Source organism: Gobio gobio, assembly GCF_949357685.1.
Source record: "Gobio gobio genome assembly, chromosome: 4".
Lineage (NCBI taxonomy): Eukaryota > Metazoa > Chordata > Actinopteri > Cypriniformes > Gobionidae > Gobio > Gobio gobio.
Window position 1 is genome coordinate 15,124,150 of NC_137100.1, and position 18,315 is coordinate 15,142,464.

Below are 18,315 nucleotides of genomic sequence, written 5' to 3' on the forward strand. Positions count from 1 at the left end.
AACTACCCATTAACCAAATGAAAGTCTTAAAGTGTAAGTTCGCCAAATTTGTACCTGCTTTTTTATTGCAATGTTAGTAGTATATGTAAATTAACAATGTTAACTCTTTCTTTGTGTTACCTGGAGGGAGAAATTCCCAACGCCGATACAAAAATGCGGATGGACAATCTGTTTGACTGACAGCCCTAGAGCTAACTACAGATTGTATTTCCGCATTCGATGGAGGGTTATTAAAAAACCCCCCAGTTATTTTATGATTAGGTTTATCACTGAAAATTGTATAGTACTTTCTTTGTCTACTCTTTAAACAGCATTTTGCTAAAAATAGGGTTGGGTATCGTTTGAATTTTAGCAGATTCTGATCCTGCTTATCAATTCCAATTATTATCGATTCTTAATTTCGAAACCTTTTTTTAAAACTTTTTTTTTGTCTAGAAAGCTTATTTCATTTCATTTTTGATATTTTTTTCTTTTTTTTAATGCAATTGTTTTTGGGAGATGTTTTATTTATTTTTGTTGATTTTATTTACCTTTTAAATTACTATGTTATCAATAAATAAATGTAAAAAAATAATAATAATAATTTAAGCACATTCTTTCTGCTTAAATTCAAAATAACTCACTATTTCATGCATAACCCTTTTAATTCAGCTCAAAATATCTTGCATTGGGTGTATTCGTGGTTCAAGTGCAACAAAAGTCCTAGGGTCTTGGACCACTCTGGTGAACACTCAATTTTAAAGTGCCCCTATTATGCAATTTTTTTTGGAGGTCTCCAACAACAGGTTTACATGCATCAAAGGTCAAAAAAACTTTAATTTTCTCATAATATACATTGCACATCACCACAATGTTCAATGATTCTCAAACGACTCATCGGGTCAATCAGTCTCTTTAAATCCCTCCTTTCCGTGAGCTACTCTGCTCTGATTGGTCAGATGGCCCAGTCTGTTGTGATTGGTCTACCGCGTACAGGGCGTATTTCTGAAGCTAAACGTCCATAACCATAACTGAACTCCAGCTCCGTCTGGTGCATGGTCCAGAGGCTTCTTTACATTTTTGAAAATACACTTGCATGTATTCATGATTTAAGAAAAATATGCTAGATCGCATTTTTGCTTGATGGTTACAAGCCACATTACGTTTCAGCGTCATTACATTTAAACTTTTATTAAAAATGGTATAAATGTTTATCAAAACCATATGAAACAAGCATGAATACATAAAGGACAACTCAGCACATTTGTTCATGCCCTTCAACTAACCAGTCATTATTTCTACCCATACCCTCTCTCAGCGGCAGCAGTAACGATGCAGACCTGAGCGGCACACCCCGTTGAGTGAGAGAGAGAGAGAGACCGCGAGCCTTGCGAGTAAGATGGGGTTTGGCCGGGACCTGCGCAGCTCCCACGAGGGTCTGATGAAGCTGCAGGACTGGGAACTGAAGCTGCTGGAGACGGTGAAGCGATTCATGACCTTGCGGGTGAAGAGCGACAAGGAATATGCATCGCTCCTGCTCAACATCAGCCAGCAGGTGGACAAGCATGACAACTCCTCTCAGATCAACTATGTCAGCAGTGTCTCCAAGGTAACGGTCCTCTGGTCCTCTCCGCTGCATTATGGGTAGACAAGTGGAGCAGATGCTTATGGTTTTTATATGCTCATTCTCTCTCTGTTTTTTGTCTCGTCATCTCAATCTCTTTATCTCTTTATTTGTTTCTCACTCACTCACTCACTCACCCACACACACATACTTTTCTTATTCTATCGGTTCGTATCATCATATGTGGTTATTGTTATCAGTCGTGGACTCACATGGTGCAGCAGACGGAGCAGTTGAGCAAGATCATGAAGTGTCACGCTGAGGAGCTCAACTCGGGGCCTCTCCACCGCCTCACCATGATGATCAAAGACAAGCAGCAGGTGAAGAAGAGTTACCAAAGCCTCCACCAGCAGATCGACTCTGAAATGAACAAGGTGAGCCTTTGTATAGATCACCACTGCCGTTTCAGGTAACATCAGTTTCATGGATCAGTTTTGACTTGGCTTCTGTCCCCCACAGGTAACCAAAGGCGATCTTGAGAAGTTGAAATGCACCTACAGGCAGTTAACTAAGGATGCTGTTTTAGCAAGAGACAAATACAAGGAGGCCGTTGTAAAAGGTATGGCGTTTATTTATTCTCTGTTCTCTCAAATAACAAGCCGATGATGTCCAATTCACAACAAAATGACTCTAATGAACCAGAGTCTGTTAAATGCTTGAAACAGTTTTAGGCTAAACAGTTGCAGTCTTTGCCACTTGGGAGCGCATACACACAACAGTAAATGTGTAAGACTGTCCCAGGTCTGATTAATGTCCTCAAAGGGGTCATGACATGAGAAATCCAATTTCCTTGATCTTTTGACATAGAAGAGGTCTTTGCACCATTAAAACATCCTGCAAGTTTCATATCTTAAAGGGTTAGTTCACCCAAAAAGGAAAATTCTGTCATTAATTACTCACCCTAATGTCGTTCGACACCCGTAAGACCTCCGTTCATATTCGGAACACAAATGAAGATATTTTTGTTGAAAGCTGATGGCTGAGAAAGGCTTCAGATAGGCCTCCATTGGCATTCAGTACATTTACACTCCCAAGACCCATAAAAGGCACTTAAAACGTCATTACAAAGTCCATCTCACCACAGTGACTCTACAATAATTTTACGATGCGACGACAATAGTTTGTGTGCGCAAAAAAAAAATCAAAATAACGACTTCATTCAACTTGTTCTTGTCTTCCGTGTGTGCCTCCACGACGCATGCGCGAGAATATGACGTAGCGCCGGGGCTCGGGAATCCATGAAATGCACACTTTAGCCCGATTTTGAGCACTACGCCGAGACCTAAAGCACGATCAATGTAGAATTCAACAGCTTAGATACGCGCGTCTTCCTCTGCTTGTAAACTAATCGCTTCTGGGTCATGTGTCCGAACGCCGGATCTGCGTCATATTCTCGCGCATGCGTCGTGGAGGCACACACGGAAGACAAGTTGGATAAAGGTGTTATTTTGATTTTTTTTTTTGCGCACACAAACTATTGTCGTCGCATCGTAAAATTATTGTAGAGTCACTGTGGTGAGATGGAGTTTTTAACAACGTTTTAAGTGCCTTTTATGGGTCTTGGGAGTGAAAATGTACTGAATGCCAATGGAGGCCTATCTGAAGCCTTTCTCAGCCATCAGCTTTCAACAAAAATATCTTCATTTGTGTTCCGAAGATGAACGGAGGTCTTACGGGTGTCGAACGACATGAGGGTGAGTAATTAATGACAGAATTTTCATTTTTGGGTGAACTAACCCTTTAAAACGTCCTCCTCATTATAAACATTCATTAACCAAGCTCTAAAAATGTCTCATTTGGATGGGGTGGGATGATGTAACACGCAAGAAGCAAATACAACAGCATATGACTGCTTCTAGAGCAGGCCATCTATGAATCGTTACATTCTAATGGTAAGCCAATGATGGGCACCAAAAAATGTGTGGCCAAATTAAACAGAGGCAGAGTGAATACAAAAAGTTTAAAGTGTAAATGAATATTTATTTAAACTTGAAGAAACAGGACTAAACCAAACCCAAAGATATAACATTAATAGAAAAATAAGATAAATAAACTAGGGGGAAAAACTTATCCGAAAACATCCAAATTGGATTCAAAGCAATAATGCAAAATGCAATCTTTAATTTAAAAAAAAAAACTTTCCAAAAAAGAAAATCAACGAAATACAAAGTACATGCAGCCCTCAGGCCACACTCTCCACTGCAGCAACCAACACAGACTAAACTCCATTAAACAGATGAGCACATTTATACTGGTGACCAGCCCAGTACCATTACCCCATGGGGAGGGACAAACTCACAAACAACACTTTACACATTTTCCCATAAATATAGAGCCTAGAAGAAACATGTTGTCATAGCATTGAAAATAAATGAATTTACGCTCTGATGCAATAAAAGATCTCATTCACCAAGAGATTCAAGAGATTCAAGATTCAAGAGTTTTATTTGTCACATACACAGTTATATACACAATATACAACTGGCAGTGAAATGTAAACAGGTCCGCTCCATGGACAGTGCAAATAACAGTTACAAGAAATTAAATAGAAATAGAATAAAGTTAGAATAAAAAGTATTAACATAAGTAGAATTATAAATAAATCAAGTAAAAGATAAAAATAGGAAATAAGATAAAAATAAAAATATAAAAAATATGTGGATGATAAGTGAGATAAACTGTAGACTTAAAAATAAGTGGTTAACATAAAATATATAATATGTATATATAAAGAAGTATAATGTGCAAGGTTTATTACAGGTTGTTACGCAGTAACAATAGGGACGTAAAGTAAAGTGCAGTGCAATTGCAGTATGTGGATGTTAATGTTGAAAGACCGTATGTTTATGCGTGTGCGGGGGTGAAGTGAGTCACGTGACTCAGTTCAGGAGTCTGATGGCCTGGGGGAAGAAACTCCTCCTGAGTCTTTCAGTCTTTGCCATCAGGCTACGGAAGCGATGCATTGAACCGGAAAATAACAGAATCAACTCGGCCATGTTGTCCCTGAAACACCCATGCTCCATTAATAAATAGTAGATTCCCAACCTTAGCGGAACTAAAGATTCCCGCCAATGTTTCCCCGTCAGAGCTCTAAAATCATGGGACAGACAATACTGTAAAAAAAATGTTGTGTTCAAGATGAACAAAAATTAAATAATGAGAATGTACAACATGAATCCATTTTCCAAACCGTGTTTTTGTCTTACCCCGAATCATTATGGTACACTTATAATAAGTGTTTATATTGGGACTATTTCAGACCAGACAGGTAGGAGCCGCTGCGGAGGAGCACAGTCCCTGCGTGAGACATAAACAGAGAGAAGTAGCTCCGGCTGCAATGTTCTTCCGCAAGTTCTGCAGTTCTGTTTATTAACCGCTAGAGTGCAAAAAGTTACGGACTGCAGCTTTAAGTTCAGGCTGTTTCTCATATATATCATAGGTTTTTTTTGTGCAGAAATATCTATTAAAATATTTTCGGAACCTATTAAAATAATTTAAAAATCCATGTCATGACCCCTTTAACACACACTAAATCCACATTGAAGCGGTATTTGAGCATATCCTATCATTCATCACGACCTGGAACTCGCATGGCCCAAAATGTCGAGAGAAACTTTCCAGTGTAAGTTCAATTAATTAGATATTGCATGTGATATGGTAGTAAAACATCAAGTGTTGCACATTTTATTGGTGAAGTTTATATTTTGCAAAACATTTGCAACTGCTTTTTAGAAGCACCACAATTGTATCATCTGTTCCATATGGCTTCTTAACAGACACGTTTATTTCAAAGTATTGAAAATGAAAATGTGTAATTAAAGCTCTGTAAAAACATTACTTTAAATTTTACACCATTATGTTGTCTATTATGTTCTTGTACAGTGCCCTCCACTAATATTGGCACCCTTGGTAAATATGAGCAAAGGCGGCTGTGAAAATAAATCTGCATTGTTTATCCTTTTGATCTTTCATTAAAAAAAAATAAAAAATTCACAAAATGCTAACCTTTCATTGAAGTAAAACAATTGAAAGTGGGGGAAACTCCCATTATGAAATAAATGTTTGTCTCCAATTTATGTTGGCCATAATTATTGGCACCCCTAGAAATTCTTATGAGTAAAATATCTCTGAAGTATATTCCCATTCATATTTATGTTTTTTTAGCACACCAGGGTGACTAGGAACATGAAATTGTCCAGCCATGACTTCCTGTTCCACAGGAGTATAAATATGAGGAAACACAAAGGCCAAATTCCCTTAATCATTCATCACAATGAGTAAAACCAAAGAATATAGTTCTGATGTGCAGCAAAAGATTGAGCTTCACAAAATTGAAAGTGGCTGTAAATGGCTAAAGCATTGAAAATTCCCATTTCCACCATCAGGGCAATAATTAAGTTCCAATCAACTAGAGATGTTACAAATCTGCCTGACCTATGTCTATATCGTCCAAATGCACAGAGAGGAGGAGAGTTTGAGTGGCCAAAGACTGTTGGGATAGTTGGATAGGAGAACTGTGTGAAGAGTTTTAAAAAAGTTACCCAAGTATTGAGGAATGGACCCTAGCGATTGTAAAACAAACCGTAAATAGCAATATCGGTTGACCACTACTTACAACTACTCATAGAACAAAGCTGCAATTTTCAAAGGCTTACATGAAGAAACATTAGACTTCTCCTTTGCCTTTCATCTCACCGCCGCAATTACTTTCATCTTCCCTGCAGGCAAAGAGACTGAGAAAGCCCGTGAGCGCTATGACAAAGCCACCATGAAACTGCATAACCTGCACAACCAGTACGTGCTGGCGGTGAAAAGCGCGCAGCTACATCAGGAGCACTACCATGAGACTGCACTGCCTCTGCTGCTGGACTCCCTGCAGAAGATGCAGGAGGAGATGATCAATGCACTGTGAGTGGACCAGATTACTCTTCTGGTTTATTTCCATTTCTAAGTTTCCTGTAGCTCAAACAGTAGCGCATGGTGCTAGCAATACCAAGGACCAAGTCATGGGTTCAGTTCTCAGGGAATGAACGAACTGGTAAAATATATACATTCAATGCAATGCAAGTTGCTTTGGATAAAAGCGCCTGCTAAATGCATAAATGTACTGTAGACATGTTGAAAATGTACATGCCAAATGTCATCAATCATTTTAACCTGTCCATCAGTTTAAATAAACAATTAAAAAAGGAAACAATATAGCTGGCCAAACAGTACAGAGGCCAAATGATGAGCAAGCATGACAGCGAGCATCAGATCAACTGCATAAATTATTTAAAAGTATTTGGAGACGATTTTAAGCAAAATGGTTTAAAACCCATTAATGTAATCACTTTCAATGTGACATAATTAGGGCCCGAGCTTATTGCTTATTACATATGACCAATAGGTGGAGCTGACACCAAATTACATGAAATGCATACCTTTTTTTTTGCCAGCATAGTCTGAAGATGATCAGAGTTGAATTTGTTGAAAATTGGACCAACGGTCTAGGGGAAAATAATTAAAATAAAATCAAAATGGCGGACAAGAAGTTCGACCAATTATGGCATAATTGGTATTGCTTTTCTCTGTATGATCCAAGGGATCTATCAAGACCAGTCTCATTACAATAGGCTAAACTAATCAAATGCTATTAGTGTTTTTTTGATTTCATTATACATTTCATTATAATTCTTGACCACAAGGTGACACTGTACTGAAACCTTTTAAGTACCTTCAGCGCATTGTCAAAGACACATAGCAAGTTTTGTAACAATACGGCAATTAGTTTGTAAAATATATAACAATTCACGACAAAATTCTAAATGGCCGACATGGGAAAATTGGGTATCTTTCAATTTGGTTTGGTGCTCTGAATCTAAAGAGACCAGTCTTTTTGTGATTGTTTTTGTGATATTTTTGTTGTTGTTGTGATTTCTGGCCAAACTATTCATAAGTTGTAAGAAAAAATTATGATTTTTGCATATCTCCTAAACACTAGGTGGCACTGCTAAAACTGTGCTGGTATCCTCAGGTCATGGTTGTCATAACACACCAAGGCTGTGCCTGAAATCGCACACTATACCCTTAAATAGGGCAGTATTTGAGGGGACAGCCATTTGCAGTGGTGTCCGAAACCATAGTGGACATTAAGTGCACTCATTCAATCCCACAATGCACCGCATTAATGAGTGTACAACTGATGTACGCTCAGCGGCTAGAGAATACCCATAATGCACTGTGAGAGTCGCACGCTGAATTAATTCCCACGTCTCGCCAGGAGATGGCGCCCGCAGCTGAATCAATCATCCATCCATTTTCCAAAACGCGCTGGTCCAGCATAATATCATACAAGTATACAAATAACTATTTACATAGCAAGGAGAAACTATGCAAAAGTGACAGCCCTTCCAGCGAACTCAGAGTCCAAATTCACTCACTCGTTTTCATTCATTCCTTCAAGTGGACTAGATTAGCGGAGTAATGTAGGGAATAGAGTGATGCAGGTATGACGTCGCTTTGTAGGCCAACCGGCAGTAGCATCACACTGGTTCCCTCGAGAAAAACCCAATAGGATTTCCCCATAGGCTTTTGGATTATCGCAAAAAACAAGCACTGTGATCAACAAAAGTTTATGATACTTACACATTTTATCCATCAAGATAATTATCACAGCTGAACACAACTTGTATTAATTCTGAAGCCTAAATACAGTCGCCAGAAGTAAAAAGCTAAATGTAGGCTATAAACGGACTACACCACTGTCCCGTGATTTCACCATCACTGAGCTTCCAACAACTCTTTCAGTTTTTATCTCAAAATATTTCCCCAGAAAGTTTGAGTTAGACTAGTTTATAAGAGCACAATAATAAGCATAACAAAGCTGTAAAAGCAGACGAGCTTACCTTTTTGGCATGATGACATTTATGACAGCCTCTGTAGTCCCATTTAGCCACCGCCTTTTTCAAGACACGTAACGGCTTCAAAGAATCACGAGTGGGGTAATTCTGATGTATTTTATGTCGTAGAATAAAACATGAAAGTGTCTTGAGCATTGTGTTCACCACAGACCTTATTTCAGCCACATATCCAAAACCCCATTCAAAAAACCCATTGACTTCGGGACGAGGGAACCGGAAGTGCTCTCTTCCGTGTTTTGGCCTACAAAGTGATGTCATACATTTCGGAGAGAGGACAAGTTTGGTCTGACTACGCTTAAGCATTTCATATATATAGCCTCACTTCCACTTTTGCATGCTCTTTGTAGAATTTGTTATTCGAGAACGGTTGGACTAATAAACTTGAATTCCATGGGGTTTTTTTTTGGCATGGTCTGAAGATCATCTGGTAGATATTTGTGAAAATTTAAGCAACGGACTCGGAGAAGTTCTAGTGCTGGGCGGTATGACCAAAAATGTATATCACAGTATCTTTCTAAATTATACCGGTTTCATGGTATATGACGGTATTTTTTTCCCCTATGCATGACCGGGTGTTAACCACATTTGAATTCTCTGGTGTAATCTTTAATGCGATCTCAGCTGTGTCCTCACTACAGTGCAACAGTGAAAAGGGACTCCTCTCAAACAGTGTTGCGCTGCGCCGCGTTCCAAACGTTGTTTAAGCGACATATACCGGTATTGTGGTATAATCAAATTTCATATCATAACAAAAATAAACGCCGGTATTCTCTATGAACCGGTATCCCGACCAGCACTAAGGAGTTCAAAAAAAGTATGTTTTTTTGGAGAAATCAAAATGGGGGTAATTTTTTATTTTATTTTATTCATCTTGAGCCAAGGAATCAGATGAAAAAATTATTATTTCTAGCCCTGATGGTTCAAAAGTAGAAACATGAGTGCAATGTTCAAACTGTCCTCTACCTGTGTGCCAAATTTTACAACTTTTACCATATGGCTGCCATAGACTAAAGAGCAGAAGAGCACCACTACTAACAATAACAATAGGTGCTTGGCCCCTAATAATGCTTCTTAAAATCGAAGCCTATAATTACCAAAGTGATATAATCCAAAATGAAGTTGTCTAAATGGTCCTTTTGCGGTAGAACTACTTTTCTGGGTGAAGGAAGGAACTTAAATTTGAGTCATTTCCATCTAGAACTGAAGAAAATTGTGTCTAGTTAAGGTTTGTGAAACAATTACTGAACTGTTGTTCATGTGGCAATGTGTAGTTAAATATAAACAGTTTTGTAATAAATTATATTTAGGCACAGCACACACATGTATAATGTTGAAAATAGGCATGTGCCGGTATCAAATTTTCATGTTGCGATTAATTGCTGAAGCTTTTATCACGGTATACGGTATTATCACGATATTGAAATAAGTTGCAAAAAAAAGTGTTGTCATATTATAACAGGTTAAATCACTTTCTTATAACAAAAGAACCAAACATTTAAATACAATAAAGCAATACACAAAAATGTATAAAGTAAACAAATATTTAAAACAGATTAAAGTGCAAAAGAATTATAAAGAACAATAGGTATGCTGAAATGTACATTTAACTAAGATTAATACATGCTTTAGAAGTATTTTCCATTGTCAGTTTGTTAATGAAGGAACTAATGTTAAATACTGGAGCCTTGTAAAGTGTGTGATTGAACAACAGTCAGAACATATTCAAACAATATCTAGGGCATGTAATTTAGTCCAGATTAAAATATAAAATGCAAGTTTGAAAATGAATAGCCTTAAGTCTTTAAGTATTATGTATTAGGTTATGTGATTACTGGGGAAACGGCTGCATTTCTGCTGTTCCGTCAGCGCCCTCTGCTGTCGAAGAATGAATGTGCACTTCAGCGCATCTCCTCATTCCGCCATGTGCTCGGCTCATGCACAGTCTATTTACATCAGTGCGCCTTCCTCTTTGACATTTTTTCATTTTAAACGGTTGATGGATAAAGTATTCTTAAAATTCATTCTAAAAATCGGAATAATTCGTAATAAATAATTATTCACGGTATTTTGAAGTGCCCACGATAACAATATTGTGCATGTTCATTATTGCGGTATATCGTATTACCGTTTACCGGCACATGTCTAGTTGAAAATAACCTGTAATGTTCCTTTCATCGTCCCAACAAATTAACAAACATTAACAAAACTACATCATTTACAACACCGTTCAAAAGTTTAGAGTCGATAAGACTATTTAATATTTTTGAAAGTCTCTTCTGCTCGCCAAGACTTCATTTATTTGACCAAAATACAGTAAAAACAGTCATTGTTTTCTATTTTAATATCTTTTAAAATGTAATTTATTCCTGTGATGAGAGAGCTGAATTTTCAGCATCATTCAGTCTTCAGTGTCTCATGATCCTTCAGAAATCATTCTAATATGCTGATTTAGAGCTCAAGAAAGATTTCTTATTTTGAAAACAGTTCCAATGCTTTTTTTTTAGGATTCTTCGATGAATTGAAAGGTTAAAAGAACAGCATTTTTTAAATGGAAATTCTTGGGAACAGGTTTTGTTGTGTTTAATGTGTTTTTGCTGAATAAAAAAAAAAAGGATTAAATGTATATATGAGGATTAAATAACATACAATTTAAGATATCTGTAGATAAATGAGTTTTTCATTTCATATGTAAAAAATAAATGTTCAGTATTGAGGTGAGAATACAGCTTCCCCTTCAACTGTGGAGGGCAGTGTAGTCCTCCCACTGGACTGTGTCTGGTTGTTATAAACGCTTGGACTGCAACGTGTATTTAAATCTTTTGTTATAGACCTTGCACAACCAGTTCAGCTACAACCCTTTCTGCATGTTGTAGCCTCAATCCAATATCTCATAGCTGTCAGAGGATTAGCAGAGAACAGAAGTCTCTTTGGGTTTTTTTCCTTTCCTAAGCTGTTTTTTAATCACAGAGTTTGCAGTAATCTGATGTGAGGTTAATCCACATGAAGGAAACAATTGCAAGAGCCTTCTGGGATTGATTTAGAACGCACCACTGATTTATATATGACCATTCAGCGTGGGTCAAACAAGCCATGCAGAAATCTCTTCAATGTGGGATATAAATTCAAGGAAAAAGTTGTATGTTCAGAAACACAGAATAGTGTAACTGTTAGTTCATTTTAAAATAATAAATAGTAGATTTTTTGTTTACCTAATCAGAAATATAATGGATTTTTTCAACTCGCTAACCTTAAAGGGTTAGTTCACCCAGAAATGAAAATTCTGTCATCATTTAATCACCCTTAAATTATTCTAAACCTTTCTGAATTTCTGCCTTTTGCTGAACACTAAAGAAAATATTTGGAAAAATGTGGGTAACCACACAGTTGATGGGCAACATAGTATGGGAAAAAATACTATGGAAGTCAATGGAGCTCATCAACTGTTTGGTTTCCGACATTCTTCAAAATATCTTCTTTTGTGTTCAACAGAAGGACGCAATTCGTACAGGTTTGAAACAACTTAAGGGTGAGTAAATGATGACGACAATTTAAATTTTTTTTTTTGGGGTAAATTATCCCTTTAAAGTAGTAGTTCACTTTAAAATGAAAATTACCCCAAGATTTACGCACCCTAAAGCCATCCTAAGTGTAAATGACTTTCTTCTTTCTGATCACAATATTTATTAAGTTAAGTTAACTTAATAAATATCCTGACACTTCCAAGCTTTATAATGGCAGTGACGGGGTCCATTGAGTTTGAAGCACAAAAAAGCACATCCATCCATCCATCATAAAAGTAATCCACACGGCTCCAGGTGGTTAAATAAAGGCATTCTAAAGCAAATCGATGGGGTTTTGTAAGAAAAATATACATATTTAAAACTTTATAAAGTAAAATATCTAGCTTCCAGCAGACCGCCTTCTGTATTCAACTTACGAAGAAAGCGTATCACTAGAACGTAGCGTAAACATTTTGAACTACGAGAGGCATTACACTTTCTGTTTGAGTTGAATACGAAAGCCGGTCTGCTGGAAGTTAGATATTTTAATTAATAAAGTTTTAAATATGGATATTTTTCTTATAAAACCCCCTCGATACACTTCAGATGGCATTTATTAACCCCCGGGGAGTACGTTTATTATTGATGGATGCACTTTTTTAAGCTTCAATATTAATTTAACTCTGATTGTGTTCATCAGAGAGAAGAATGTCATATACACCTAGGATGGCTTGAGGGTGAGTAAATCATGGGGTAATTTTCATTTTAAAGTGAACTAATCCTTTAAAGGGTTAGTTCACCCAAAAATGAAAATTCTGTCATTAATTACTTACCCTCATGTCGTTCGACACCCGTCAGACCTCCGTTCATCTTCGGAACAGGAATTAAAATATTTTAGTTGAAATCTGATGGCTCTGAAAGTCCTCCATTGGCTCAATGGCACCGTTCACTCTCAAGACCCTTAAAAGGTACTAAAGACGTCGTTACAAAGTCCATCTCACTACAGTGGTTCTAAAATAACTTTATTAATCGGCGACAATAGTTTTTGTGCGCAAAAAAACCCTAAATAACGACTTACATAGTGATGACGATTTCAAAACAAAGCATCATGAAGCTTCGAAGCGTTATGAATCACTGAGTCGATTCAGCGGTTTGAATCGCCAAATTTCAGCAGTTTGGCGGTTTGACACGCGATCCGAATCATCATTCGACTCAGTGATTCATAACGCTTCGAAGCTTCATGATGCCTTGTTTTGAAATCGTCATCACTATGTAAGTCGTTATTTAGGGTTTTTTTTGCGCACAAAAACTATTGTCGCCGATTCATAAAGTTATTTTAGAACCACTGTAGTGAGATGGACTTTGTAATGACGTCTTTAGTACCTTTTAAGGGTCTTGAGAGTGAACGGTGCCATTGAGCCAATGGAGGACTTTCAGAGCCATCAGATTTCAACTAAAATATCTTAATTTCTGTTCCGAAGATGAACGGAGGTCTGACGGGTGTCGAACGACATGAGGGTAAGTAATTAATGACAGAATTTTCATTTTTGGGTGAACTAACCCTTTAATTATGGCCTCAATATGCACCACTACAATTTAAACAATGTTTAACTCTTCTCAAATGAAATGGCACACTCATAAATGTACAAACAATGATTTAATTTTTGCTGTTTATTTTTTTTATATTCTAGTAAGGGGATTCTGGAGGAGTACAGTGAAATCACCAGCCTGTTAACAGATGAAATAGTGAAGGTCCACAAAGAAATACACACGTCCATCGACCAAATCGATCCACTGTCAGAGTATGACAACTTCATCGAAGTTTATAAGTAAGGCACTTCTGGAAAAAAAAATATTCAAATTGATTGTTTTAAAGGAGTGAATCATTTGTTACACTTTACAATAAGGTTCCATTTGTTGACATTAGTTAACATGAACTATCAATGAACAAACTTCTACAACATTTATTAATCTTGGTTCATGTTAGTTTAAACTTTAAAAAAAAAAAAGTTGTATTTGTTAACATGCACTGTGAACTAACATGAACAGCTGTATTTTTATGAACTAACATTAAGAAAGATTAATAAATACTGAAACAAATAATTATGTTAAGTAATGTTAAGAAATTAGACCTTATTGTAAAGTGTTTTAAAGTAAAGTATTTAAAACAACTAAACATTTAATATGTACTTTTGTATTTTGAATAACAATATTGTAAATAATAGACTGTGTATAATTTTAGCATTTAAAAATATATTTTGGTCAGAAATGTGTCGATAACTCTGACATCCCCTCAATTTCTGTTTTAACAGATCACCAGAAGACAAAGAACCAAATGTAGAATTTGATGCAACGCTGTTAGACGAAACAGAGAATCTTCAAGCAAATGAGATTCTGTGGAATAATTTGACAGCAGACAGTTTACAAGCGATGTGAGTTGCTTGTTTCTCAGTCACGTAAAATCAAATATTAGCTGGGTCAAATACAAATTTCCATAAATACTTGGTAGTATTAGTTGAACATTGATGAGTTTTAACTATTTCCACAGTCTCTATATTCTGCAACAGCAGCTATTTTTGTATGCTACCAGTCATAAATGGTAGACCTGATATGGCAGTTAAAGTGGTAAAGATGTGTGTTTGACTGATCTCAGGCTGAAGTCCACCTCAGAGGAGCTGCTCGTAACCCAGCAAAGTCTGCGCAGCAAAGAGGACCTCGTGCTGGACCTGGAGAGCAAAATAGAGGAATCTACCAAAACCTATGAGAAGAAATCTGAGTAAGAAAATTAACCTCTCAAGGACTTAATAAAACGCTACTATACAGATGATATGAATTCGGGGTGTCATCAAGATGCGTTTTGGTCAATCAGATAAACAAGTGGACGACGGTAAATACAGGTGAAAATGGCGTCTAAAACATTTTAAGCTTGTCCACTATCGACCACTTCCAGAGGGAGTCAAAAAGGCATTCAAACTTTGTTGGCTGGGGACCCAAGTTTGGTTTAAAGATGAAAACGAACCAAGCACAATGTTCTCTCACCATTCCTGATTTCTAGCAAGCACTCACAGCATTCGGCGTGGTCTTACGGCTATCAGAGCAGAAACGAAAGCTGCTGCTCTCTGTATGTTTTTCCGTTGTTTATATGTAAATTGCACAAGCTTATTTTGTCCATTAGATCGAAAAGTTTTGAAAATACACATACATAGACCCTTTCCTCGAAGAAATCAGGACAGAAGTGGTTGAAAGTGGACAAAAGAGATGGATTAAAACACCGGGTGTAAATGGGAATGTGTCTGCTTCGTGTACTTTTGATCTGATCGACCAAAAGGCTTCTTAATAAAAGGTGTAAACAGGGCCTTAGATCAGTGGGCCTCTGCAAACTTCCAAGGAGGCCACAAGATAATGATAATAATTAAATGATATTTAAAAAGTAATGCTAAAAAAGTGCAATAATAGCAAAATATTATTACACATTTAAAGAACTGTTTTCTATTTGAATATACTTTAAAATGTTATTTATTTCTGTAATGGCAAAGCTGAAAAATGAAGCTGAAAATGTTTCAGCATTATTACCACAGTCTTGAGTGTCACATGATCCTTCAGAGATCATTCTAATATGCTGATTTGGTGCTCAGGTAACATTTCATCTATAATATATAAACAATAACTAATAAAAGAGACACATTTTATAAAATGACAAAAACACAAAGAAAGCAGAATTACTCAAACTTATTATGAAAACAGAAACACCCTAATTCAATATATATAAAAACCCTACTATAATAGCATCTCAGTGATACAGAAATAACATTTTAAGATATAATTTCATGGCCATGTTTTTTACATTAGAGCTTCTAAATTCTACTAGCTGAAAAGGTTGACAATGTCCATAATGTTAGTTTACACTAGTTGTGACTGTTTTTGATACAGGAGTTATACAGTATGAACTTAAGCAGCAGGTTTTTTTTTTTTTTGTTGCACTGAATCCATTATTTGACAGAATGTCCATTCATGGTCATTCTCGTCAAGTCAGCTATAACAATGGATGCTGTAGTGAAGTGTGGAGAACTCAAGTGTTTCCATAGAGATTCATTAGGCTGAGCAGACCGCTCTGTGTTGACCTCAGCACCTCTGTGAAGATGAAAGGGCTCGGACTGATGGAGCTCAGTGAACTGTGCTGTTGTGCTGGATGGATGAGGATTTGTCCAGCTTCAGCACATTCTTTAAGGTCTGCTGGATAATCCAGTACAAGAGATGCTGATATAAACACCTCTGCAAACTCAAATGAGCAGCACTGCTCAGCTCTACATCTGGACTTCTCCATGCCAATTCAACCAGCTGAACTCAATGTTGATGTCTGCAATAATTCATATTTTATCACACTTTATGGACTTAATCGTACATATGCCAGCTTTTTACATAACCTTGAACTGAATCTTACGTAAAATTGAACTCAGGCTGAAAATCTAAATTAAATTTCATTGCATTAATTTATTAAACTATGTAAAGCCTGACATTAAATAATAGTCAGAAAAATCTAGATTTTTGTTTTTAATTGGAACAGTTTATTGGCAAGGCATGTTTATTTATATAGCACATTTAATACACAATGGTAATTCAATATGCTTTACATAGAAAAGGTATTAAAATAGTGATATCACAACATATGCATAAGAAATAAAAATATCATGTATAAGAAATAAAAATAATCATATTTAACTGAAGGCTAAAATACTATTCCTGACTAAATTCGTGGCTCCCCTGTCTGAACAGAACAGTCAGAGATTTTCGGTTTGTGACACACACTAGTAGCAGCCCGGCTTCCTAGTGACCTCCTGCCCTTCTATAGGGAGGAGTTTTTCCGACACCTTCTGCCTCTGATGGCTTCCAGTGTGCCTCCGACCCCTCAATGGAGTTATCACCCATCATCTGCCTCTGAAGGCTTTCGGCAATACACCAGCCTGCATCCAAGGACCTGGTGTTCCACACTCACGTCTGAGTGTGTACATAAACTCAGCGTCTCACTTCCCAATTTTCTCAACTGTTCTGATCAGGCAGCCTTTACCAAAAATAAATCAAACAAGGATAAAACAACAAGGATAATTAAAACTGTTGTAATGAAAAGAATAAAATGATGATATATAGATCAACAGATGTATAAGAAATAGAAATATCATGTATCAGAATTAAAAATAATTCGGGGCTCCCCTGTCTGAACAGAAGAGTCCGAGATTGTTGGCTCGTGAATTTTTTTTTTTTTTTTTTTAAACAAAATTGACCCTTTAGACAAAAAAAGTATCAAATATTTGAATCCTTGACCCTTTAAACAAAAAAGTGTCATATTTGAATCAGTGGGTTCAAATATGAACCCACTTTTATGCCTCTTATAAAAGAATGTAGTAAAAATATGGAGCACCTTAAAGGGATAGTTCACCCAACTAAGAAAATTCTGTCATTATTTAGTCACGCTCAAGTTGTTCCAAACCTGTATACATTTCTTTGTTCTGCTGAACACAAACAAAGGAAGATTTTTGGAAGAATATCGGTAACCAAGCAGATCTCTGCAGCCATTGACTACCATAGCAGAGTCCTGCACGGGTCTGATTTTGTAAATCCGCACCCGCACCCGCCCCCGTTTTCCGACAGCAGCACTAATTAAAATCTGCACCCGACCCGACCCGCTTAAAATAGAACCGACACCCGAACCGCACCCGAAATAAAATCAGTTTAGCATCACATTATAGACACACTTACAAAAATGTTTATTGCCAGCATACCGAAGTTATTACACGACCATTAACACAAAGAAGAACATGATTATGTGTCCTTATCATCTCTACGAGGCACCTTCAGTTATGTCCCCTTTTGAAAAATACTGTTCGATAGAACTGTGCTTGGTTTGTTACCACAGTTATCTGCGTGCTTCCTCAGCAACGAAGTTCCACATTTGCGGCTATCCAGTACGAAAACTTTAAGGCAGGTTTTGCACGCAGCAAAGCCTTTCACAATATTGTTTTCTTCATCTGAGAAATCCAAATTTCTCCCACACACTGGACTTGATTTTTGATGACGTATCGTCGACAACTTTTACAATCTCCACTAGCTATTCTTTTCTTCAACTCCTCAGAATCCATCTCGACGACTGCAGTGCAGGCAGATCGCGTGGGCGCGGTTGTGATTCTCCTGTGAGAATCACATAAATCAAATAGAGAATCAAATCAAATAAACTGATATGGATTTGAAATTATCTTATCAACTTGAAATACAGGCAAGGCATATTTTTGTAGATGTGTTCCTAAAAATATGCATA

At 36.9% G+C, this 18,315-nt stretch overlaps 1 protein-coding gene across 1 annotated transcript in view; it reads left to right on the top strand.

Moving 5' to 3' along the window:
* The window catches only part of fer (fer (fps/fes related) tyrosine kinase), a 72,422-nt gene that overhangs the window by 16,499 nt on the left and 37,608 nt on the right, over positions 1 to 18,315 (top strand). The window contains exons 2-8 of the mRNA XM_079815518.1: positions 1,298 to 1,588; positions 1,804 to 1,977; positions 2,063 to 2,162; positions 6,328 to 6,511; positions 13,697 to 13,834; positions 14,318 to 14,437; positions 14,659 to 14,781. Coding sequence (XP_079671644.1) covers positions 1,379 to 1,588; positions 1,804 to 1,977; positions 2,063 to 2,162; positions 6,328 to 6,511; positions 13,697 to 13,834; positions 14,318 to 14,437; positions 14,659 to 14,781 — 1,049 coding nt within the window. The 5' untranslated portion in view covers positions 1,298 to 1,378. The remainder of the gene's footprint in view (positions 1 to 1,297; positions 1,589 to 1,803; positions 1,978 to 2,062; positions 2,163 to 6,327; positions 6,512 to 13,696; positions 13,835 to 14,317; positions 14,438 to 14,658; positions 14,782 to 18,315) is intronic.